Source organism: Neoarius graeffei, chromosome 11 (genome assembly GCF_027579695.1).
Source record: "Neoarius graeffei isolate fNeoGra1 chromosome 11, fNeoGra1.pri, whole genome shotgun sequence".
Taxonomy (NCBI): domain Eukaryota; kingdom Metazoa; phylum Chordata; class Actinopteri; order Siluriformes; family Ariidae; genus Neoarius; species Neoarius graeffei.
The window spans coordinates 55,970,996-55,997,598 of NC_083579.1; the positions used below are offsets into that span (position 1 = coordinate 55,970,996).

At 39.6% G+C, this 26,603-nt stretch overlaps 1 protein-coding gene across 1 annotated transcript in view; it reads right to left on the minus strand.

The window, feature by feature from the left end:
* Positions 1-26,603, minus strand: part of LOC132894457 (connector enhancer of kinase suppressor of ras 3-like) — a 90,942-nt gene that overhangs the window by 20,351 nt on the left and 43,988 nt on the right. Inside the window, exons 4-14 of the mRNA XM_060934290.1 lie at positions 25,806-25,893; positions 21,312-21,353; positions 19,324-19,443; positions 19,022-19,081; positions 13,149-13,217; positions 12,880-13,026; positions 9,727-9,851; positions 9,119-9,303; positions 8,897-8,983; positions 7,454-7,704; positions 2,045-2,082 (exon numbers count right to left, since the gene is read on the minus strand). Of these exons, the coding sequence (XP_060790273.1) occupies positions 2,045-2,082; positions 7,454-7,704; positions 8,897-8,983; positions 9,119-9,303; positions 9,727-9,851; positions 12,880-13,026; positions 13,149-13,217; positions 19,022-19,081; positions 19,324-19,443; positions 21,312-21,353; positions 25,806-25,893 (1,212 nt within the window). The remainder of the gene's footprint in view (positions 1-2,044; positions 2,083-7,453; positions 7,705-8,896; positions 8,984-9,118; positions 9,304-9,726; positions 9,852-12,879; positions 13,027-13,148; positions 13,218-19,021; positions 19,082-19,323; positions 19,444-21,311; positions 21,354-25,805; positions 25,894-26,603) is intronic.

Genomic DNA, 26,603 nt, shown 5'->3' on the forward strand with positions numbered 1-26,603 from the left:
CTAAATAATGTTATAAGCACCACTTTGTCTTTAGGAAAGTAACATGGTGTGTAGTTAAAGTACTTTCTAACTAGTTGTTAACGTTTCAATTCAACATTATGGTATAATTGTCTTCTGATTACATTTTTTTTTTTGAATGTGCATCCAATTATTTCTGAAAAATTGGACAAACACTCAAGACGCAGACCCTCAAAGAGACAGATAAACAAAAATACATGCCATTAAATAAATTAAACCAGTATTTAAAGAAAATTTATGAACTAATGTAAAACAGGACTTTTTTTGTGATATTGATATATTTACATGTCCAGAACGTGGAGGATAAATCCTTATGATTTTGTGCATATACAATAAGGCCACGACCATGAGCTTTACATTAAAGGTAGATTGCCTTTCAGATTTTTCAAGTGTAGGTCATAAAAATAATTTTCCCCGACACATAATTATTTTTGTTTAGTGCACTGAAAGCTACTGAATTCAAATCACAGACTTCCAATTGTATTAGTTTTTTTTTTTTAATAGAACAATTAATAAATTTAGGGTCACATGGCCCTAAATTCTCCACTATTTTTTCCTGATTCACCATGACCCAATTCAAGATACTACATCATGCATCACGTGGTGGGCTTTCCCCGTTCGCGCAAGGCATTGTGGGATACAAATCTGAAACAGGAGAGAAAAATGGAGGACGCGAGTTGTGCAAATGAAGCATCAAAGACCGACTGCAATAACGGAAATCGAGAAGAAAGGACGTTATGTTGCAAAGGAAAGGAAACGCAGAACCAGGCTAATAAATATCGGCGGTCAGCGAGCACCTCGGTGTGATCAGCTCTTTGTTTAGCGACAGAATGATATAACTGTCAGTGCATGGTCAAGGTAAACTTGTAGATAGCAGTAATGCAACACTGTGGATGCCAGCTGCCGTAAAACCCAAAAGAAGAAGAAGAAGAAGAAGGTAAACCAGTACATGTGCACACGGACTTCCTCTGTCTGCTTGACTATGCAAAGTGAGCGATTTCATGCATATTATTTGCTCAGGAATCCCCTCAAATTAAATAACTTCCTAGCCACAGAATGGCCTGGGTTTTGTTTGTTTTTTAGATATTACAGAAGGGCGGCACGGTGGTGTAGTGGTTAGCGCTGTCACCTCACAGCAAGAAGGTCCGGGTTCGAGCCCCGTGGCCGGCGAGGGCCTTTCTGTGCGGAGTTTGCATGTTCTCCCCGTGTCTGTGTGGGTTTCCTCCGGGTGCTCCGGTTTCCCCCACAGTCCAAAGACATGCAGGTTAGGTTAACTGGTGACTCTAAATTGACCGTAGGTGTGAATGTGAGTGTGAATGGTTGTCTGTGTCTATGTGTCGGCCCTGTGATGACCTGGCGACTTGTCCAGGGTGTACCCTGCCTTTCGCCCTTAGTCAGCTGGGCTAGGCTCCAGCTTGCCTGCGACCCTGTAGAACAGGATAAAGCGGCTAGAGATAATGAGATGAGATGAGTTTATGAATTCGAAAGGCGATCTAGCTTTAAGAATTCAGTGCTGGTATTAATTTTGTAGTATAGTACCCAAATCAAACAAAGATATAGGCAGATTCATTGCCCTTTTTATTTCTTTGTAGCAAAAGAGAGAAGAAAATATTTGTATTTGTAATGTGTGTTCATAGAACTCAAGTATGACAGAAAGTAAACTGAAATAACAATCAATCTTGCTCAAAACAAGAGACATTACACCTGCTTTGACCTTGTAACGACATGACTTTCAGGTTTTAGTACTTCCTGTCTTTCTCTGAGTGGCAGGCAGTGTAGTGCTATTTTTGCACGACCCACATGGATGTGTTCAACTGTATGTCCATCTGTGTTTGCACTTCACTGTGTGCTGTCAGTGAACGCAAATCAGCACCTAAGCCACCCATCATGCATTCCACACAACTGACACTACTAATTATATGAGGCTTGGCCTGGAGGCTCTCAGTGGAGCGTCAGTGTAAGTGGATATGCAGTCTAAGGAAACTTATGGGCTGTGCTTCAGAGGTGCGGTACAACAGCCACTCACCTGTTCATAAACGCATTGCTTGATGCCAAGTCAGGATCCTGTAGTGGGACACAGACAAAATGTTAACACCTACACTAAGCTATAATAAGCTACAATACAGTGGGAGGCCACTGACCCACTAAATTTAAAGTAGTTAAAAAAAAAAACAAAAACGAATGAAACACGATTTTTAAAAAAGGCATATAAATGGTTTAATAAACATGTTTTGTGTAATAAATAAATAAATAAATAAATAAATAAATAAACAAACAGTGCTGAGTAAAGGTACTGTATAAAGAGAAAGCACTGGATGCTTCACTTTATACAGATATTCTCATAGTTAGCTAAGGTTATATAGGAGAGCAGAGATTACAGTCGCTAAGAGTTTGTGAAAGAATCTGTTCATGCAAACTGAAAGAAACTGACCTTTCTAACTACTCATTAAAAGATCTTCTTCAATTTACAGGAATTAATTTACAAAAAAGATTAACAGTGCAGTTTACTAAGAAAACATTTGCACATTTCAAACACAGGACTTTTACAGATGTGAAGACTTTTGTATGTTGTTAGAGAAGCTAAAGCAAGGCGGAGGCTTAGAGGAAACTTTTGTAGTGTGAATGGAGTTGCTGAGGATTCCCAGACAAGCCATAGCAGAGCAGAGCAGAGCAGAGAAGAGAAGAACGGGTGAGAGAAGGGGTGAGCGACAGAGAGGGCAATGGCACTGCAGACAAGCAACAGAGATGAAAAATTTAAATAAAATCAACCATCAGTTGAAAAGGCCTCTCAAAACTTGTGTGAATATCTTTATGTTGTAATATTCTCATCACATTTGTCAAGTTCTATGAAAATGGAACATAGTATATCTAAAGTCTATAACAATTTTTTTTAATAATGTGTGTCTTTTCTTTGTATGTACTGCTTGTTCTGGTGTTATAGCAAGGAACATAATTCATAATCAGCATGCATAATTGACATTTATTTCATGTAAAACTTCAACCTGAATATTTCCACATTTATTTTATTTAAGTTCACTGTTGCACTTGTTCAATTGTGCTGAGATTTTTTTTTTTTCCAAGCCATCTAAGATACTGGACAAGTTACTTGTTGTTTACATTATTGAAACCAAATTTGCCTCTTGCTAACTTTTGTTTAGCAGAGACGGACTTTAACTTGTTACCTAAATCCTAACCTATATTGTTAATGTAAAGATAATCCAGACTATAAGTGAAATATAAATAAATAAATAAATAAATAAAGACAATACAAACCAGATGTGACATTGCACTTTTAATTATACACATCACTTAAAAAGTACAAAAGCCAAGTACAAATAATCCCCAAATGCAATATAAATATCTTACAATACTGTAATACTGTTTAACCCCCTGCGCTGTACCTCTTAGGCTGAGCTATGAATCTCAAATTAATTGTAGTAAATGACAAACAAACAAGACCAGCATTATAAAGACTCTGGTAGACATAAAGACACCCAATGCATAAAGCAGTTTGATTCAACCACTCTAATAATCTGCTTTCCAAAATAACAAGCCTAGTCCCTTTTCAGTGGATTATCACCGACAGCATAAACAATATACAGTCAGATACTAGGCTAATATGGTGCTTATGGTCTCTGCTTTGCTAAGCATGAGCTATGATTGAACTATGCAGAATCACACAGAATAGTAGAGGTTCAGTCAGTGACTGAGCCTTGGGTTGGGTTTTACTGGTAAAAATAAGACACCAGTAGAAGTATGTCGACCAGCTGAACTTTCCAACTATTGCTTCCACTCTAGGAGCAAAACAAAAAGTCCAAAACAGCACACATAGTATGTACCCTAAACGTTACAAAAACCAGGTGAGTAAGCGGTCCACAGAAAAAAGTGAGGTGTTTTTTTGTTTTTGTTTTTTCACATTCTCATTCTTTGTGAATATTTTCCACTCCACCGCCAGTAACTTTACCAGAAAACAAATGATATGGGAAATTAACTAAACTGTGGAAAGGATTTCAGCTTACTAGACAGAGTAAACTCTTAATATTGAGTGTGCATTAGCAAGGTAGATTACCTAACTCTCTAGCTGTGCCACAGCGCTTCAGTGGTCTCTTTTTTCTATAAATGTTTCACGCATCACATGGCATTTGTGAGTCAGAGGCTGAAATTTTGGGGATTTACTTCTAAATTATCTACAGAACTCTTCCATGTAATATTTAATCTTTTCAAATCTAATCTTTTAACCAACTGAGACAGTGGCAGGACTCCAAATACCCTGTGATTAATACTGTACATTTGAATTTAGCATTAAAAATCAACCAACATTTTTGGCTGATGTCAGACATTTGAGAACGCTTAGAGTTGGGAAAGACCAGATGATAATTTTGCTCTGCAGACAATGCACAGCAATAAAATATTTATGTTCTCATATATCATTATTGTCCCAACTCTACAACCCCAATTCCAAAAACGTTGGGACGTTGTGTAAACTGTAATTAAAAATAGAATGTGATAATTTGCAAAATCTTAGAAACCCTATATTTAACTGAAAATAGTACAAAGACAACATATCAAATGTTGAAACTGAGAATTTTTTTTTGTTTTTTGAAAGATATATACTCATTTTGGGCGGCACGGTGGTGTAGTGGTTAGCGCTGTCGCCTCACAGCAAGAAGGTCCTGGGTTCGAGCCCCGGGGCTGGCGAGGGCCTTTCTGTGTGGAGTTTGCATGTTCTCCCCGTGTCCGCGTGGGTTTCCTCCGGGTGCTCCGGTTTCCCCCACAGTCCAAAGACATGCAGGTTAGGTTAACTGGTGACTCTAAATTGACCGTAGGTGTGAATGTGAGTGTGAATGGTTGTCTGTGTCTATGTGTCAGCCCTGTGATGACCTGGCGACTTGTCCAGGGTGTACCCCGCCTTTTGCCCGTAGTCAGCTGGGATAGGCTCCAGCTTGCCTGCGACCCTGTAGAAGGATAAAGCGGCTAGAGATAATGAGATGAGATGAGATATACTCATTTTGAATTTGATGTCAGCAACATGTTTCAAAAATGTTGGGACAGGGGCATGTTTACCACTGTTGCATCACCTCTACTTTTAGCAACACTCTATAAACGTTTGGGAACTGAGGAGACCAGTTGCTGTAGTTTTGAAAGAGAAATATTGTCCCATTCTTGCCTGATATACAATTACAGTTGTTTGGGGTCTCCTTTGTTGTATTTTGCACTTCATAATGCGCCAAATGTTTTAAATGGGAGACAGGTCTGGACTGCAGGCAGGCCAGTTTAGCACCCAGACTCTTACTATGGAGCCATGCAGTTTTAATATTTGCAGAAAGCAGTTTAGCATTGTCTTGCTGAAAGAAGGAAGGCCTTCCCTGAAAACAATTTTGCTTGGATTGCAGCATATTGCTCTGAAACGTGTAGATATCATTCAGCATTAATGATACCTTCCCAGATGTACAAGCTACCCATGTCATGTGCACTAATGCACCCTCATACCATCACAGATGCTGGCTTTTGAACTGTGCACTGATAAGCCAGATGGTCCCTCTCCTCTTTAGCCTGGAGGATGTAGTGTCCATTATTTCTAAAAATAATTTTTACTTTTGATTCATCAGACTACAGGACAGTTTTCCACTTCGCCTCAGTCCATGGTAAAAGAGCTCGGGCCCAGAGAAGGTGTCGGTGTTTCTGGATATTGCTTATATTTGGTTTTAACTTGCACTTGTGGATATAGTCATGAACTGTTTTCACAGACGATGGTTTTCTGAAGTGTTCCTGAGCCCATACAGTGATTTCCACAACAGACATGTGTCTGCTTATAATGCAGTGTCGCCTGAGGGCCTGAAGATCACAGGCATCCAATGTCAGTTTTCAGCCTTGTCTCTTGCATACAGAGGTTTCTCCAGATTCTCTGAATCTTTTAATATTACTATGTACCATAGATGATGTGATCCCTAAATTCTTTGCAATTTTACACTGAGAAATGTTATTCTGAAATTGTTGCACTGTTTGCCCACACAGTTTTCCACAGAGCGGTGAACCCCTCCCCATCTTTACTTCTGAGAGACTCCGCCTCTCTGGGATGCTCTTTTTATACCCAATCATGTTACTGATCTGTTGCCAATTAACCTAATTATTATTATTTTTTTTTTAGTATTACACAACTTTTTCAGTCTTTTGTTGCCCCGTCCCAACTTTTCTGAAACGTATTGCTGACACCAAACTCAAAATGAGCATATATTTGTCGAAAAACAATAAAATTTCTCAGTTTCAACATTTGATATGTTGTCTTTGTACTATTTTCAGTGAAATATAGGGTTTCCATAATTTGCAAATTATCGCATTCTGTTTTTATTTGCAGTTTATACAGCGTCCCGTCTTTTTTGGAATTGGTGTTGTAGAAAATATTATATAAAATTTTGCATTATCATCCAACCTTATTGTAAACTACACCTTTTGTAATTTAAAGGCAATCATCACAAAGGCAACAACTGTTTAAAAAACCAAGCAAACAAAAAACCCTATTTCAAAATACAAGGGTAGATATTTAGATGAAAAAAAAATCTTCAGATTTAAAAAAAAAACAAAAACATTTGAAATATTTTCTCCACTTAGAGAAGACAAATCACAATAACAGTGAAATAAAAATAAAAACCATGGGTGAGTAAGAACCAATGGTGAGAGAAGGTGTACACAGTAAAACTTATAACCTATTACATTAACAAAGCCAGACTAACTAACCCTGAAGAGAAATGTGACAAATTTCTTTGCCAGTCTGCCCACTGACTGACCAAATGTGTGTGTGTGTGTGTGTGTGTGTGTGTGTGTGTGTGTGTGTGTGTGTGTGTTAGTTATGTGGTTCTTATGCAAAACGTCATCATGATCATCAACAATACACATATCTTCATCCTTTCATTTGAAATGTTATGAGATTAGCAACACCTGAATGTGTTTGATGACAAGGGTCAGTTTTAGTTCAAACAGACTGTTTGGAAACACATTTTTAAGTATGCACAGTTACAATATCCCGAATAAAGTACACTGAAAATTAAACGTGTACACATTTATGCGATGATTTTACATACAATAATTTTATGGAGGTAGATATGTATTGCAAAAGGCTTAGTGTGCAAAGTATAATATTTATACACAATGCTGCATGACTAATATTTCAGCCCTTTATTTTCTTGCAAAATAATTTCCTGCTGTGTTTCCAAACATTCGTAAGAAAATTTTAGAGTAAGTATGGCTACTTTCTATCATCCTAATAAGGCAGTCAAGTTAAACAGTGAAAAAGCAGTTTGAGCCAGAAAATCAGTTAGAAAAGGAAGCAGACTTAGGGTAGGAATGAAGAGAAGAAGAAAAGAGAAAGGGCAGGACAGCTGGACAGAGCAAGGTATCATTAATGAGTCAGTAGCTTTAGCCTGGTGATCCAACTGACCAGTAGCGAGGGCTCCGCAGGGGGTCTTTTCGGAGTGGAAGTCATAGCGTTTTTGGCAAAGTCCTCCTGATAAGGGATGGTGGCGTTGTTGTGGAGATCTACACTGACAAGAAATTGGCTGTTCCGCACATGATCTGCGCCTCGTACACATCGCTCTTCTGTAGATTTGTATGAGCACCCCATAGCAGGCACCTCTTCAGCTATAGTGGGTATGCGCTCATTGCTGAGGTATCTGTACAAGAGCTCCTCACCTACACAACATGAGAAAAGATAAAGCAATGGATAAAATCAGAGGATGCTTATACTTGTAAGAAAATGGAGGAAAACATACATTTTATTTAACTGATATTTAAATTGATCCAAGGCTCAAACAAAAAGGAAAAATGATCAGTTATCATCTCATCTCATTATCTCTAGCCGCTTTATCCTGTACAGGGTCGCAGGCAAGCTTGAGCCTATCCCAGCTGACTACGGGTGAAAGGCGGGGTACACCCTGGACAAGTCGCCAGGTCATCACAGGGCCGACACAGACACAGACAACCATTCACACTCACATTCACACCTACGGTCAATTTAGAGTCACCAATTAACCTAACCTGCATGTCTTTGGACTGTGGGGGAAACCGGAGCACCCGGAGGAAACCCACGCGGACGCGGGGAGAACATGCAAACTCCGCACAGAAAGGCCCTCGCCGGCCACGGGGCTGGAACCCGGACTTTCTTGCTGTGAGGCAACAGCGCTAACCACTACACCACCGTGCCGTGATCAGTTATCATCTGGCACAATAACCGAAAGCTATAAAGTGAGAATGAGTTTTGCTCAATTAATTTCTTGCATTTTTTTCATATATGATGAAAGACAGCCTGGAAGCGAAAGTGACTATTTTGACCTAAGAGAAAATAGTCACTTTATATTGCATAAATTGCATTAAAGCATTTAATTTCAAGCATATGTATAAAGAAGTTTATGATATTTACAGCATTTCTATTTACATTTTCTTGTGCATGGACTAAATCTCATCTCATCTCATTATCTCCAGCCGCTTCATCCCTCTACAGGGTCGCAGGCAAGCCGGAGCCCATCCCAGCTGACTATGGGCAAAAGGCGGGGTACACCCTGGACAAGTCGCCAGGTCATCACAGGGCTGACACATAGACACAGACAAACATTCACACCTACAGTCAATTTAGAGTCACCAGTTAACCTAACCTGCATGTCTTTGGACTGTGGGGGAAACTGGAGCACCCGGAGGAAACCCACGCGGACACGGGGAGAACATGCAAACTCCGCACAGAAAGGCCCTCGTCGGCCCCGGGGCTCGAACCCAGGACCTTCTTGCTGTGAGGCGACAGCGCTAACCACTACACCACCGTGCCGCCCCTGGACTAAATCTGAAAATTGACAGGAAACAGGTGGATGGTGCTGTCTTGCACACCTCATACCTTTCTTTCCTTGTGTCCAGGGCCTGGCGTAAGGGTCTGTCACACTCAGACACGTTTCTGCTGGCATGGAGAGTGGCCGTGGTTTACCTGCATTGCAGAAATACATGAGGAATAAAGGAGAATTGGCCAGTCCAAGAATTGGCAATATGACGAGCTCTTTGAAATATTAAATTATCACCCAAAGGTTAACAATAAATGGGCTGGGACTGCCTTCTTACTAACCACATGAGGAGTTTCTCTCCCTAAGCCGAGTTTGCACCACGTTGGCCTCCACAGGGTAGACAGCCAGCTTGTCATGGTCTGTGATGGTGAAACGGCGGCGGCTCTCCTTATCCAGAAAGGAGTTGGGTGACTCGGAGCCTTTAGGTCTGCTGTTAATGCTGCTGAACGAGCTGGTCCTCACTTCCCTGTGGCAAAAGAATGTCAATTTACTTATTCAAGGGAAATTAATAATACAGTTAATGAGGCTGATGGAGCAGGAAGCAGTTCTTTTCATGTTTCATGAAAAAATGACAATGGAAAAGCTGGAACATTATATATTGCTTAATACAAAAACAGTATATAAGAGTTTAAAGCCATATAACAAAAATATTTCCAGACGTAATGAAAGAAGATGGAAGGAAGATAAGAGGACTTTTTCCATCCATGCTGTTTGAGTGCTGGCTTAAGTAAGCTATGAGAGAAAGGAAGCAAAGCGGAAGGGAATGCAGAGTGAGGTTTAACGCTTTACTGACGAAGGGAGGGAACAATGAGGTACACTGATTAACCCACAGGAATGTGACTAAGTCTCTTAATCTTTCTCTCTCTCACTTTTTCTCTGTTTTTCTCACCGTGGCATGTAAGGCATTGATGGAGGTGGGGGGATGTACAAGTCCAAGATGGCTGGTTTCTGCTTCCTGCTGGTAGATCCAGTGCTGCTGTCAGGTGACTGAGTTTTACTGGGTGACGAGGAGCTCTAGAGGACATGAGACAGTTATCAAGAGACACGTTTCACATCCGCTCCACATACTAACAAATACACAAAACCTATTCTGATTAAAGGAAGACTGACCGTACATAAAGAGTATTATTTTATGCTTACAGTTACTGCGGTTCCAGTGGTGCCTTTCTTGAAAATTCCTTTTCAAGCACTTTCATCTGCATTCATTTCTTAATCCTATGCTGTCTATTAGGGAGCCCCTGACACAAACATCACTGTATTCATGTCTGCAGGCAGGACTCAGGGCCAAGTCCCTAATTCTTTACCTGAATGTTCTCATGACTGGGTCAAATACAAAATTTTCTCTTCTTAGAGTTACACACAGTAGTATAATACATGTGGTTTGAAATGATGCATTGCCAGAATGTAAAAGTTTAATAACCGGGACAGATCCACTACAAAGAGGATTCAAATCAGAAAATGAAACAAGAGCTTAATATATCTGGTGAGCAGCACATTATCTCTGTGATAAATATGATGCATTGTCACCTTGACTGACAAAATCACAGATGAAAACAAGAAATCACCTCTCTGAGTCATCCTGTGTGATCCGTCTGCACACCTTGTACAATGCAAATGTGCCAAAATATAATATGTACCACTTGCAATTTTGACACCTTCTTCAAAAGTAAGCTTAACATGTCCAGAGAAGTCTGTGTGTAATCAGAGGCGCTGTTATTTAGGGATCTTTCTCCAGGACTGTGATGGCTTGCTCTGATAGAGTCTCAGCAGGGTGTGGAGACACCTGAGGAGGTATATCTCATTGCCAACCAGACTGCTGGATTATAACAGCTCTTTGTTTCCAAAAAGCAATAGCGTCAGGCCCGGGCAGCTCCAAAAGCCTAAATTTTTCTAAAAATGCAGGTCTTGAATGGGATTATCTTTACATAAATCTTTAAACACACAGTTTGATGGAGAACTGTAGAGACTAGGATCATGTTTGGACAAAAGACAGGTGTGTCTGTTCCTGTTTAAAGAAGGATACGTCTATACTATACAAAGCTTATGAATGGAATTGCACACAACAATACCATGGCAGGTTTTTCGAAAAGAGCAGCACAAAAACCTAAGTCAATATGGAACATAAAGGGGTACATGGAGCATTCCCGACAGTACATCTTCACAGTTGTGAAGCTTGTAGAATGTGAAGCCAAGAAGCCTTTATTTGTCACATGTACACAAACACAGACTTAACCCATCTGAAGCAATAAACACACACATGCACACACAAGTGAGCAATGAGCACACACACATACCCAGAGCAGTGGGCAGCTATGCTACAGCACCCGGGGAGCAGCTGGGGGTTAGGTGCCCTTGCTCAAAGGCACTTCAGTATCTTGTACAAAAATCCATGAGCAACTCGATGAGTGTATAAGCTTTCTGTATACACTTGTTACAAAAAATTTAAATAAAAGCATATCTGGTCTGCAGTCTGGCCAATGCCCATATTATAATGCTGTCTACAGCTATAGTGAAATATCTTTACGGCTGTTTAAAGCTAGACGGCCTTTTGATTTCATAAAATCGGTGAAATTTAGTTCCCTCTGAAATTTGGTCAATGTGATACGTTTATTTCTGTAATATCTAAAAAAAAAAACCAGGCCATTATTTGAGAGGATTCCCTAGCAAATAATGTGCATGAAATCACTCGCTTCGCACAGTCAAGCAGACAGAGGAAGTCCCATGTGCACATGCGCAGGTTTACCTTTGTCTTCTTCTTCATCATCATCTTTTGGGTTTTACGTCATCTTTTGGGTTTTACGGCAGCTGACAACCAGTGTTGCATTACTGACATCTACAGGTTTACCTTGACTGTGCATTGACAGTTACATCATTCTGTCACTAAACGAACAGCTGATCACACCGAGGTGCTCGCTGATATTTATTAGTTTGGTCCTGCGTTTCCTTTCCTTCACAACATAACATATTTTCTTCTCGCTTTTCATTACTATAGTCAGTCTTTCACGTTTCATTCGCATCCTCCATTGTTTTCTCCTGTTTCAAATTTGAATCCCACAATACCTTGCGCGAACGGAGAAAGTCCACCACATGATGTAAGTATCTTGTATTGGGTCATGGTGAAGCAAGAAAAAATAGCAGAGAATTTAGGGCCACATGGCCCTAAATTCATTAATTGTTCTATTTAAAAAATAAATAATAATAATAATAATAATAATAATAATAATAATAATAATTGGAAGTCTGTGATTCAAATTCAGTAGCTTTCGGTCCACTAAACAAAAATAATTGTGTGTCAGGGAAAATTTCTTTTTATCACCTAAACTTGAAAAATCTGAAAGTTAGGCTACCTTAAATTATTTGTAGATCTGAACATCAGTACATAGATGAAAAGGTCTTTTCTATTACATCACTGACCTGAAAGGAAATATCACACAAATCAAACAACTCGTCTGTCTAAATAGGAACCGAAAATGCTCAATATATCAAAAGAAAATGATTATATCCTACATACTGAAAGAAAATATTAAACAGTGAAACACGGCACACCCTGTGCTTTTATTACAGCATGACCTGTCTGTATTTAGATGTGAACCAAGCAACAGTGTGTCTGGTGTGAATCTGTGATTTTTTTCAATAACCAAAAAGATCAAAATCCCTACCTGTTTTCTATTGGCTCTATTTGCAACTTCACAGGTCAAATTTACCTCTACGATAAACTATTGTTATGTGAATATCTCGAAGAGGACCAACAAGATGACAAACAAAAATCTACTAGTAAAACCAGTCACGGAGAACCTGGAACACATATTTGCCACGTCATCTCTCATGTTCCCAATATTGTCTAACATAATCTCTACGGGCAAGCAGCTTTTCCACTTAAACCACATCTATAAACCTGTGTGTTTCTTTCCGTGATATTTCCACCATTTCCAGTGAAGTGTTCTTATATACAGATTCAAAATTTCCATAACAATTTGCATATAAATAATTAGATGGAAACTAGAGTAAGAGACAGAATGCTGATGACTGAGGAGAGACTGACCTGTGCCTGAGGTGGTTTCCACCTCATGTTTTTAAGTGGTGCAGGTGTGAAGCCAGATGTGCCTGCTGGCCTCTTCTTCAGCAGCAGCACCACTCCTTTAGGGTCCTCCCTTAGCTTAGCCACCAGGTTCTTCAACTGCCAGCCCACCTGCAGCAGGAAACACACACACAAACACACACAGCTATGCCTAGGTGTCTGGAAGCATCAGAGTGGATGTTTTGGGGAAAGTGAGGCTGTGTGAGAGGTAGTGTGAGCAGAGAAACACTTACCACTGTCTGCTGGTTGACCTGAATCACCTCGTCACCTGCATGGATCTTACGAGACAAATCTGCTGGAGACTAGGAGCATAAAATTCGGAGAAAAAGTATAAAACATCGTAATCTGATACACACGTACTCACATACATCAAAAAATGTTGTTAATATACATCCAAAGGCTGTTTAAATTAAAGGATATGTGTGGCAGTTTGGGAAAACTGTTGGATGTTGTTGTGGCTGAATTCTGACAGCCAAAAAATACAGAAAATTTGTTTTTGACCAAATGTAGGTTTTTCCTCAACTTTAAGAAACCATAAATACATTACACCAAAATGGCGCAGAATTTCTCATCTCATTATCTCTAGCCGCTTTATCCTGTTCTACAGGGTTGCAGGCAAGCTGGAGCCTAGCCCAGCTGACTACGGGCGAAAGGCGGGGTACACCCTGGACAAGTCGCCAGGTCATCACAGGGCTGACACATAGACACAGACAACCATTCACACTCACATTCACACCTACGGTCAATTTAGAGTCACCAGTTAACCTAACCTGCATGTCTTTGGACTGTGGGGGAAACCGGAGCACCCGGAGGAAACCCACGCGGACACGGGGAAAACATGCAAACTCCACACAGAAAGGCCCTCGCCAGCCACGGGGATCGAACCCGGAACTTCTTGCTGTGAGGCGACAGCACTAACCACTACACCACCGTGCCACCCCGACGCAGAATTTATTTATTTAAAAAAAAAAACTTCTCTTACCTAGACTATTGTCCTCCAAAGGGTATGCTGTATAAAGAGCCAGTCAAAAACCGTCACTCTATCCAAGGCTGAGTGCACACTACACATCAAAATCTCAGAATCTCTGACCCCTACACAACTTGAATCACTAGCAATCAATTGTTTGGTGTTGTAGAGATGTGTGAACAACACAAATCACTCACAGCTGAAGTGCACAATTTACATGATCTTTCACCTGGAGAGATCCCTGCCAAAGCATGCCTGAGCTCCAAATCCTGTTATCTCATGAACATAAAGTGTCTTGCATGTGACTGTTACTAATAAGTACAAAAAACAAAAGAAAGAGAAAATGCTGGAAATAAGAGCAAATATTGCTTGGGGAGATGCAGGAAGAGTGTAAGGGAAGAAATGTGTACTGGCAGGAATCATGCCTTTTTTTTTTGTTCTGAACAATTGTTTTAGGTATGACATGCCAAATCATTTCTTACAGAAGTCATATTGTATTTACATGTTTTTCTTGTGCTTCCACACAAGCTCGATAATATACTGGGTTCAAGGATCTGCGGTGTATGACAACAGGTGAATTTGATTTCGGACTCTCATTGGTTGTTTCTCATTGCTATTCTTGCAACAAGTCTCAGAGGGTTTCATACTACAAGATTCAGCAGTGGGAAAATCAAACATGCATGAAAATATGGGAAAAATCTGCACTCACTCAGACTGAGAAAAATACAGTATCAGTTAAAAGTCTGGACACACCTACTCATTCATACAGTGGTGCTTGAAAGTTTGTGAACCCTTTAGAATTTTCTATATTTCTGCATAAATATGACCTAAAACATCATCAGATTTTCACGCAAGTCCTACAAGTAGATAAAGAGAACCTAGTTAAACAAATGAGACAAAAATATTATACTTGGCCATTTATTTATTGAGGAAAATGATCCAATGTTACATATCTGTGAGTGGCAAAAGTATGTGAACCTCTAGGATTAGCAGTTAATTTGAAGGTGAAATTAGAGTCAGGTGTTTTCAATCAATGGGATGACAATCAGGTATGAGTGGGCACCCTGTTTTATTTAAAGAACAGGGATCTATCAAAGTCTGATCTTCACAACACATGTTTGTGGAAGTGTATCATGGCACGAACAAAGGACATTTCTGAGGATCTCAGAAAAAGCGTTGTTGATGCTCATAAGGCTGGAAAAGGTTACAAAACCATCTCTAAAGAGTTTGGACTCCACCAATCCACAGTCAGACAGATTGTGTACAAATGGAGGAAATTCAAGACCATTGTTACCCTCCCCAGGAGTGGTCGACCAACAAAGATCACTCCAAGAGCAAGGCGTGTAATAGTCGGCGAGGTCACAAAGGACCCCAGGGTAACTTCTAAGCAACTGAAGGCCTCTCTCACATTGGCTAATGTTAATGTTCATGAGTCCACCATCAGGAGAACCCTGAACAACAATGGTGTGCATGGCACGGTTGCAAGGAGAAAGCCACTGCTCTCCAAAAAGAACATTGCTGCTCGTCTGCAGTTTGCTAAAGATCGCGTGGACAAGCCAGAAGGCTATTGGAAAAATGTTTTGTGGACGGATGAGACCAAAATAGAACATTTTGGTTGAAATGAAAAGCGTTATGTTTGGAGAAAGGAAAACACTGCATTCCAGCATAAGAACCTTATCCCATCTGTGAAACATGGTGGTGGTAGTATCATGGTTTGGGCCTGCTTTACTGCATCTGGGCCAGGACGGCTTGCCATCATTGATGGAACAATGAATTCTGAATTATACCAGCGAATTCTAAAGGAAAATGTCAGGACATCTGTCCATGAACTGAATCTCAAGAGAAGGTGGGTCATGCAGCAAGACAACGAGCCTAAGCACACAAGGTGTTCTACCAAAGAATGGTTAAAGAAGAATAAAGTTAATGTTTTGGAATGGCCAAGTCAAAGTCCTGACCTTAATCCAATCGAAATGTTGTGGAAGGACCTGAAGTGAGTAGTTCATGTGAGGAAACCCACCAACATCCCAGAGTTGAAGCTGTTCTGTACGGAGGAATGAGCTAAAATTCCTCCAAGCCGGTGTGCAGGACTGATCAACAGTTACTGGAAACATTTAGTTGCAGTTATTGCTGTAAAAGGGCGGTCACACCAGATACTGAAAGCAAAGGTTCACATACTTTTGCCACTCACAGATATGTAATATTGGATCATTTTCCTCAATAAATAAATTACCGAGTATAATATTTTTGTCTCATTTGTTTAACTGGGTTCTCTTTATCTACTTTTAGGACTTGTGTGAAAATCTGATGTTGTTTTGGTCATATTTATGAAGAAATATAGAAAATTCTAAAGGGTTCACAAACTTTCAAGCACCACTGTAGATATTTCTGTATTTTGACCATTTTGTACATTGTAGAACAATACTGAAGACATCAAAACTATGAAATAACACATGGAACATAAATGGAATTATGTGGTAAACAATAAGTGTTTAAAAAAGGCTTCGTATTTTAGATTCTTCAAAGTACCTTCATGATGCTTTGCACACTATCTTTGCACACACTATCTTTGCACACACATTATCTTTACCAGCTTCATGAGGTAGTCACCTGGAATGCTTTTCAATCAACAGATGTGCCTCGTCAAAAGTTAATTAGAGTAATTTCTAGCCTTCATAAATGTGTTTAAGATCAAACAATAAATAGTAAATAATAAAAATACAGTAAATAGCCCTATTCCACAACTGTATTAATCCATATTACGTCAAGAACCGCTCAACTCAGTAAAGAGAAATGCTAGTCCAACGTTACTTCAAGACATGAAATGTCTTAATAAAAAGCATTAATTAGAAGGTGTGTCCAAACTTTTGACTGGTACTGTATGCCACTGAACTGTTCACACTCCAGGAGCAGTCGCTGCAGGAGCACACAGTAAATCACTGAGTGGCAAAATGAATAGGTGACTGGGAAATTAGGGCAAGAGTTGTATAATGTGCACTAGGCTTGTGTAGGCTAGTATAACTAAGTGTAATTTTCCAACACATTAAATGTTATGCTTTAATCACGTTGTTGGGTAGCTACATGCTGTAGTGAAACTGCCATAAGCTTACTCAATTCAGTTGTAATAAGATACCAGCTGTCAAAATGGAAACATTAACATGCATGTTTATTTCCCTTTTCACCTTTTAACTAGACTTTAAAATGCTAGAACATTACATGCAAAAGATACACATTTCAGTTTAGGAAAGCCTGTAATTTTCATACTATATACAGTAGAAATGTCAAAATTTGACCATGTGAAAGCTTTTCCCAGGCTGCCACACATATAAGTTTTGTGAAATTACCCACATATAGTGTAGACTTGAAATGAAACAGACTACACAGAGTTTACTAAGAAGGAGGTTAAAATTATAAATGATCACAGTAAACAAGTGTGTGATTGTGCAACACCAGCATGGAAAATGTCAGCATGATTCATTAACTGTAATTAGTCATAGGCTGATTAAAGGCAGATGATTCATTACACAGACGTAGGAAGTTTTTGCTGCAGATTGTGACTATGATTAAAGTTGTGAGAAATCTGTCAGCAGTTCAGGGAGAAGAGAAATCTTTTATGGATCATCTTGGCCTGTCTAAATGCATTCTTCTGCTTCAGGAACTGTGGTTATACAAGTACACAAGTATATGCGTTCCCTATAAACATGGACTCTGCTACCCACAGAGAGGGGGAAGTTTTCTCACACCCCACCATTATCTTACCCCTCCCTCTCTTCTGTCTGGCACATGCCAACAAATGGCTGCATACAACATCGATGTTGCCATACCGACAGGATTTGGAGAGAAATAATGTAAAACTGAGAAAGTCCCAAACCCACAGAAACATCCATAACCACTTATCCTGTGCAAGGTCAAAGGCAAGCTGGAGCCTATCCCAGCTGACTATGGGCGAGAGGCGGGGTACACCCTGGACAAGTTGCCAGGTCATCGCAGGGCTGACACACAGAGACAAACAACCATTCACATCTACGGTCAATTCAGAGCCACCAATTAACCTAACCTGTATGTCTTTGGACTGTGGGAGAAACCGGAGCACCCGGAGGAAACCCACGCAGACACGGGGAGAACATGCAAACTCCACACAGAAAGGCCCTTGTCGGCCACTGGGCTTGAACCCAGGACCTTCTTGCTGTGAGGCGACAGTGCTAACCACTACACCACCATGCCACCCCCCACAGAAACATATGCATATATATTAAACAGGCGGCACGGTGGTGTAGTGGTTAGCGCTGTCGCCTCACACAAGAAGGTCCTGGGTTCGAGCCCCGGGGCCGGCGAGGGCCTTTCTGTGCGGAGTTTGCATGTTCTCCCCGTGTCCGCGTGGGTTTCCTCCGGGTGCTCCGTTTTCCCCCACAGTCCAAAGACATGCAGGTTAGGTTAACTGGTGACTCTAAATTAACCGTAGGTGTGAATGTGAGTGTGAATGGTTGTCTGTGTCAGCCCTGTGATGACCTGGCGACTTGTCCAGGGTGTACCCCGCCTTTCGCCCGTAGTCAGCTAGGATAGGCTCCAGCTTGCCTGCGACCCTGTAGAAGAATAAAGCGGCTAGAGATAATGAGATGAGATATATTAAACATGCATGGTTCTAATAAACAATTTAATGAGCAAAGAAATAGGGACATAAAGAAGTAGAGCTCTTTAAATTAGTATGATTGTTATGGAAAAATGCAAATAATATCCGGCTAAACTGCTTTTATTAGAGCCAGAGATTCGAATCCATGTCCATGCTGCTGTTGTAAAGGGAGAAGTCTTAATACAAGTGCTTAAATAATTGCATTTGTGTAGACTACATGACTTGTACAATATAATATAATCATATTCCAGCATTTTTAAAACCTAATCTTCATCAAAAAGCTTTTAATTTTAATTATGACAAAAGTTCAGTTTCTGTATAACCTCTTTGTGTTCTGGGTTTAGAGCTAACTATGTGTGTAATGCATGTCCAACAAAACTGCGCAAAGCTGCCAAATAGCAGAAGCTCTGTCTACTTTCAATGTGCTGATGCAACACACTGTGGCAGGAAGGCTAAATATATATACCAGCCCCAGCATCAGATGGCATCTCAGAGCTGAATCATAATCTTACGTGTTCAGTAGTGCCAGTAATGACATGAAGCCCATCGTAGGTGGATTTTATGTACATCCCCTGAGGAGAGAGAGAGAGAGAGAGAGAGAGAGAGAGAGAGAGTTGACACAAGGCAATGTGGAATACATAAATCCTGAAAAGTAAACAGGATGCTTAAGACTTAGTTGGTGTACATTACTTGCCAGCCAGAAATACAACAATCATGACAGACAGAATCACGTCTGCTGAGGTGATTTAAGTAGGGGATGTGAACAATTTTCATGTTTATCTAACACAAAAACAAGAGGGTGATAAGTGCTCACCAGGCCTTCCCCCGGCTTGATGTTGGTTAGCTGCACTTCCTCCAGGCATGTCAACTGGCTCATTAGAGAATTAGAGGTTGTTCTAACAGTCTGGTCACAAATACCATTTAGCACCTTGGACTGCAAAATGACAGGAGGACAGTGTTTAGCAACAATGTGATAGGAGAATCCTGGCACATTCGAAACAAATAGAAGAATCAGTCCTCGGGAGAGAATATTTTCACAAGCAAGTTTTATCTATTCTACTGACCATGGATGATTGTAATTTTGAAAGATTTTGCTCAGGTCGCTGCATTTTACCAAAGTTAGTCCCCCAGTGTATTCTGGGAAAATGGAGAAATTGCTAATGTGCCCTTTTCCTGGACTGTATGGTAATGGTCCATGTGTATAGAAGAGACTTCAGTATGAATACATCATCAATACACACTTTTAATCCAAGTATAGTTATATTTTTGTTTTATTTATGAGAAGCACCTCATGCAATTCTTACATTACTATTGCCATTTAAACCAGAACGCACACACACGATTGGACTGGTAGATACACGAAACGAACTAGCAAACTTGGAAACTGATAACACTGGCACTTGTCACAGGGGACAGCAAAAAAATTTAAAGCTAAGCAATGCGCTCATAACTGCTCAGAATATATGTCATGGAAGGGGTTGTATAGTTATTTGTGGAGGAACATAGTTCTCAGAAGGCCACAGGGAGAGGGGTTGTTGGAGTTCAGCATGAGAAGGAGGAAGTCTAGCAACAGGGGAAGTAGGTATGGAGAATGTCATTAAAAGGAAGCAGTGATGGACGGCAAGGGCCTCAGATACTGGCAGTGGCATTTAAACAGGAACTCGTGGAGACTCAGCAGAGGATTACGCTGGGCCTTTCACAGCAATAACAATGCTGGGCTACTTTATCAATATTAATCAGACAGTACTGGTTCAGTAAAAGCATTAAGCCCTTTTCTATTTATTTCAAATTGTTTTGTATTGAGTTTTCAAAAAACTGTAGTGAGAAAAAACAAAACAGTTGAAACTGACAGAGAGCTAATAGACACAATTGCATGAATGCCATACATGGATCCCATCTCCAGTGTGCATCGTATATAGTATACATACATACATACTTCATAGACAGGGGTTTTTTTGCTTCAATTTGTTACATTTTCAATAGTCAACCCATGTACAGATACATGCCAAAAAAAAAAAAAAGTCAACAAGAGAAAAGCCGGGGGGGGGGGGGGGGGGGGGTTGGAGACGTGGAGAGCTACTGATCTAAGGTGGTTGCATCAAATTCATTTGTAAAATATTCTAAAAAGTCGCACCAAGTTTTTTTTAACCTTTTTACAGAGCCCTGAATTGTGCATCTGATTTTTTTCTAGCTTAAGAAACGCCATCACCTCACAGACCCAACGTGAATGGGATGGAGGCGTGGTCGATTTCCAACCAAAAAGGATAAGTCGGCGGGCTAGTAATGTTGAGAATGCTATGAAGTCTGAATGATGTTTTGATAGCCCGCTGTTGCTAGGGGTAACCCCGAATACTGAGATAACTGGATCTGGCTCGATTCTTTTTTTACAAATATAAGAGAATGTATTGAAAATCTCTGACCAGAATGTGTATAGTTTTGAGCATGTCCAAAACATGTGTCCCAGAGTGGCAGGGACTTGATGGCATCTGATGCAGTTTGGATCTGAGCCGGGGTATATCTGGGCCAGTCTGACTCCTCAGAGAGCCAGGCGGTTGAGTATCTTAAATTGAACCAATCCGTGCCTAACACAAATTGAGGATGTATGTACTCTTTTGATAGCTCTTTGCCAGATTTCCTCAGAAAGCTCCATGCTCAAGTCTTCACCCCACCGTTCTTTCAGGTGGTGGAAAGCTCTTTTCACGGTTACATATTATGTTATATAATTATACATTATGACATCAAACTATAATATGGTATGCAACAATTTGTTAACGTATAAGCAAGATGCTGTCAAATACTTACAACTGCCAGAATCTTCTCCTCCATGTCATATACAGTGCAATCCTGCAGAGAAAAAGAAGAAAGCATTAAAGTCTGAGTGCCTCTGAGCTAAGTAATAACCAGTAAATCAGGGTCAGTGTAGTGTTTATATAATTAGTGATCCAGATATAGCAGTGGAAGATGAGCTCCAGCCACAAATAAACAGCTTTGACTCGTGAATTACATACTCATGTCAGCTCTAAGACAACATAATTACATAAGACGTGAAGGACAACTATAGTGTGAAGAAAATAGAAAGGACTAGAATGTAGTAAATCATTTTCAGAGAAGGGCAAACATCTGCAGTAATCTTCATCTTTAAAAGTCTATTATAGTATACGCTGTGCATTTCCAAATAGTTAAAACAAACCATACTCAATCCATGACATAGGAATGTAAAGGTCTCCGTGCATGTGATGCATATGCTTAAAAGACTGAATGTTTTTACAGCCTTTACCACTTTTGGCAACACAGCAGAGGCTGAGGGGAGTTAACTTGACCCCCATAGGCTGTAAGACCTTCCCTGTCTAAAAGAAGAATGCCTTTAGTGGCATATGTCCATATGTCCAATGAGCACCTGTTGGTCAGCTGGTAGCCCCCCCCACCCCATAGAGTAATGATGGTCACATGGTGAAGTCGTACCACAAACACACTTAGAGTTAACAGCATCACTGGATGTGTGTTTGTCCACAAGTCCATGTACTGCCATTAGAGTTGAGCAAAAATAATCTAATTGTCCAACAGAATAAATATTGTTCATCTGTTTCTTGCGAGAGGTATTTTAAATTTTTTTTGCTAAATATATAAAATCACACAGCATTTTTTTTCCTTTTAACACCAAACCTAAGGGTTTCCATTAAATACTATTCAATAGTTTAAAAAAAATAGATATGGGGTTTAGGGAAGAATGTGACACGAAATGCATAGTTCCTAAAATATTTTTCATAACCGCAAAATGAAGAAACGTGTTTTAACAACAGTCACACTATTTTTAAAATGTTCCAAAACAGTTCACCATGACTTTCCACATACTGTATCAGTATACACATATTCGGTTTCTCACTCTGTTTCTCTTCGATCTTCTGCCAGATTTCACAGATGAAAAATATTCACTTCCCATTTGTGGGCACGAGTCCAAAGATCAGACATGGACACACTGAAGAAACTGAGTCATGGATGTCATCTAACAACAGCTGATAGAGATCAGATGGCTCTCTAGTTAGCTTTTGATAAGAAACTGGAGAGGCTTTGTCCATGATTGTAATGAGGAATTAGAGAAATCCGTGCTGGCACAACAACTGAACATAATGGCATTTGTACAGCTGCCCAATTTAAAGATTCTTTTTTGCATCACCCCAAAGTTTATTGAAGCACATTAGCTGATGATTATAGCAGGATTTATTTATTTATTTATTTATTTATTTATGGGTTGGGGAAAATATAAAGTCTTTACTTGTTCTCAGTCACGGGAGATGAGGCAGGGCCGGGTGTTTTACTGTGTGCTTCATTGATGTACAGTAAACTGCAATGACTGGTCATGCTTATTACCAGTTAAACAACCATGCAACCTAATGAAAGTCTTCCCATGTCAAATTCTTCCCATTTAACACGGCCCTCTCATGACCTGCAAACCATATACAATTAACACAGCTATTGAAAAGTACATTTACTCCATTTCAGCACTACTTTGAACACACTGATCTGGAAAACTTGCACTGCAAAAAATGATATCTTAGCAAGTGAAAATATCTTGAAAATAGTTTAAACGATCTCACATTTCCTATTAGAAGAATAGGAGATACCAATTCTGGGATTATTAAACCTAGTTCTAGATTGCAACCAACTTATTCTAAGATGCCTTATCAGTAAAAATATCTGTCCATGCAGCAAGATAATTTCACTACTATTAAGTAATTTTCTCTTCAAATTCAGTTTTCAATTTTTTTGCAGTGCGAAAAGGAAAATATTGAAAAGTTTCATATAGATATACTGTATAATAGTTAATGACCATCACCATTAAGGGCTTGACCTCACATGATGGATACAATGTTCTTAACAGATGAGATTTTAAAAAGAATTTTACATTTTTTACAAATGTACTGTACAGATGAATACAGAACATATAGTGTAAAATATCTGTTGTGCTGATGTATGTACATAACTGAGGAACATTATGGATATGTGGTGTTGTACAGACTATATAAATTATATAGCAACAAGGTTATTTGAAACTGCTGATCTAAAAATGAACAAACTAAAATAAATGAGTTTAGTGTAACTTTAAAAGTAATCACTGTCTGTGCTCAGAAACTTTATTATTATTATCCCATCTCATCTCATTATCTCTAGCCGCTTTATCCTGTTCTACAGGGTCGCATGTAAGCTGGAGCCTATCCCAGCTGACTACGGGCGAAAGGCGGGGTACACCCTGGACAAGTCGCCAGGTCATCACAGGGCTGACACATAGACACAGACAACCATTCACACTCACATTCACACCTACAGTCAATTTAGAGTCACCAGTTAACCTAACCTGCATGTCTTTGGACTGTGGGGGAAACCGGAGCACCCGGAGGAAACCCACGCGGACACGGGGAGAACATGCAAACTCCGCACAGAAAGGTCCTCGCTGGCCATGGGGCTCGAACCTGGACCTTCTTGCTGTGAGGCGACAGCGCTAACCACTACACCACCGTGCCGCCCCTTTATTATTATTATTCATTTATTTATTTATTTATTGTATGGAATTAGATGTGCTGATCAGATGCTAAGTAGCTGCATCAGGACTGAAACAGGTCTGAGATGCTGCTAGGGTATTAGATCAAATTTGATGATTTCTGATCTGATCTACTGAAATACTTTAAGCAGTGATCATGCCTGGTGTTGACATATCCAACTTAAATCCTACATATCAACACTGGACATAACTTGTCTTAAAACACACTGCCACTGCACAACAGAGACATGTTTAGTGATGCATGGCGACTAGTTTTAATAACCACTAAAATCTTCTGAGAAGATTAGACTTTAATGTAATTCCCATATAATCTTCACAAGAGACAATGCCAATCCTATTAAAGGTCTGTTATCCAAAGCCTCCAGTTACACAGGACCAACCCATAGTCATGGAATCCGAACAGTGTGAACTGCTTCACTTCAGATTAATCTTAAAAAAAAAAAAAGTACAGTGTAGTCTGACCTTTCTTCTAGCTTGTCTGAGTTAAAACAACTTGCCAATGAATTAAACTTACAGCAGGTCTACTATTAACTTCCAAACAATAGTGAAGCCACTCTTTTTAAAAGTCAACAGAAACTGATGGCCTTTTTGAAAGTCAGTATAACAATGTCCAGCCCAGAGAAGTGATGCCCACAACACACTTAAATTATACACTAGGAGTAGGGTGATCTTTCTAAACCGGGATACACTTCAGTATCTTACAAGAATCACAAGCATGTGAATAAAATATTCTGTCACTTTATGATAACCTTAAATGAAGTATTTGAATGGAAAGGTACACCTCCATTTACTGATACAGTAAACACAAGTGGTGTTCAACAAAGTGAAAAAAAAATGCTGGCTATGCAATTATAACTGCAACAAAGACACAGAATGCATACATGTCAACCTATACGGAATGTCCGTATTTTATACGGATTTGATTCAATAAACGTAGTATACGGGCGTACAAATAAAGTTATACAGATTCTTTAAAAAAACTTCAATATTTATTTAGAGCTATAATCAATTCCCATGATGATAAAAGAGCACATAACATTTACAAACTTACTGTACACCACAGAAAGCACAAACAGCCAGTAAAGAGTCTTATGAAATCGCACGTTATCTTGTGGTAGCGAGACTTCGTTCCACTTCTGATCATGCGCACACCGCATTGCGAGAATCCCGCCAACCGGGAAGTAACATTTTGTTTGAAAAGCGTAATTCCACCTGAGCGACTTTCACTAGCGACTGAAAAGATTCTGAGTGGGCACTCCGGCAAGATCAACACAGACACTTGCTGTGACATGCAGCCTAGTGAGGTATTGGTGCAGAGTGCTAAAAAAAGCTGTCATGGAGTACAATTTAGAACATTAGAGTGACACTTTGTGTTTTTGTCAAACATTGGAGCTTTGTATTCATTCTGAAGGTTTATTGTTATTAATATTGAATAAAAAGTAACTTGGATATATCATTGTTAATTATCATTCAAATTTTAGGTAAATTATTTTAATTTGCATCTTATAAGGATTTTATAAGGGAAATACAGATTTTGGAGGTTGGTTATACAGGTTTGATTGACCAAAGGTTGACAGGTATGAGAACGAAATCTCCCAGTGGAAGCCAAGGCATAGCCACATGCTATGTTTAACTATTAAACCCAGAAATCTCATAGATGCAAATAGTGTGTACAGATAACCAGTATACTGAAGAAATCTAAGAAGTACGTCGTGGAGCAGGAGAGAACAAAAGCAGACCTGTTGGACCGTGGTGGTCAACTCCAAGCACAGCTGAATGATCTTGTTCTTGGTACTAGTGAAGTCACTGATCCCAGTCAGAGGGGTTCTGTGATAATAAAAAAGCAGGAGATGAGGCACTTAGGCACTTTACTAAGTGCACACACACACACGTGCACACACACACAATCACTGCAATGAAAAGGGCATTAATCTTAAAGCGGAATAGCAGTACAGATCCTGTTGTCTTTCACCTTGTTCCTTGTACTGTACTCTCCCAAGTCAAATAATATCAGAGGTTACATATAACTAAACCCAATCTTTTACTTATGGCTATTACTACAATTGTAACCAATCTCTTAGCTTACATTTCTTTACATTTCTAGACTAACCGTTTGCAACTTTTTTTTTTTTTTATTTCACTCAGGCTTTACAAAACACAACATTCTGTGGAAACACTGTAATAAAGCTTTGACGATTGCAAGGTGTAGCGCAGTGGTCTTATAGTTACAATCTAGTTCCTTAGCCTTTCTTTGCAATATTGCACTGTAATATGGAAATGTCCAGTGCCTGCTACAACATAGTGCTTCTCTTCTTTTGAATACAGTTCCCACTTTTCATGAATATAATGCATTGTAACCTTGTGGTAATTAGGGTTACTTAACAACCTGTAGTGGTCTCAGTGTAAAATACCAATTACAGCTTTGTCAATCATTTATAATTCAATCATAGCAAATTACAGCATTCAACCAATTATACAAGAAAGAACAACCCCAAGTCTGTGTAAAACATTTAAAAAACAAAAGCAAACAAACAAAC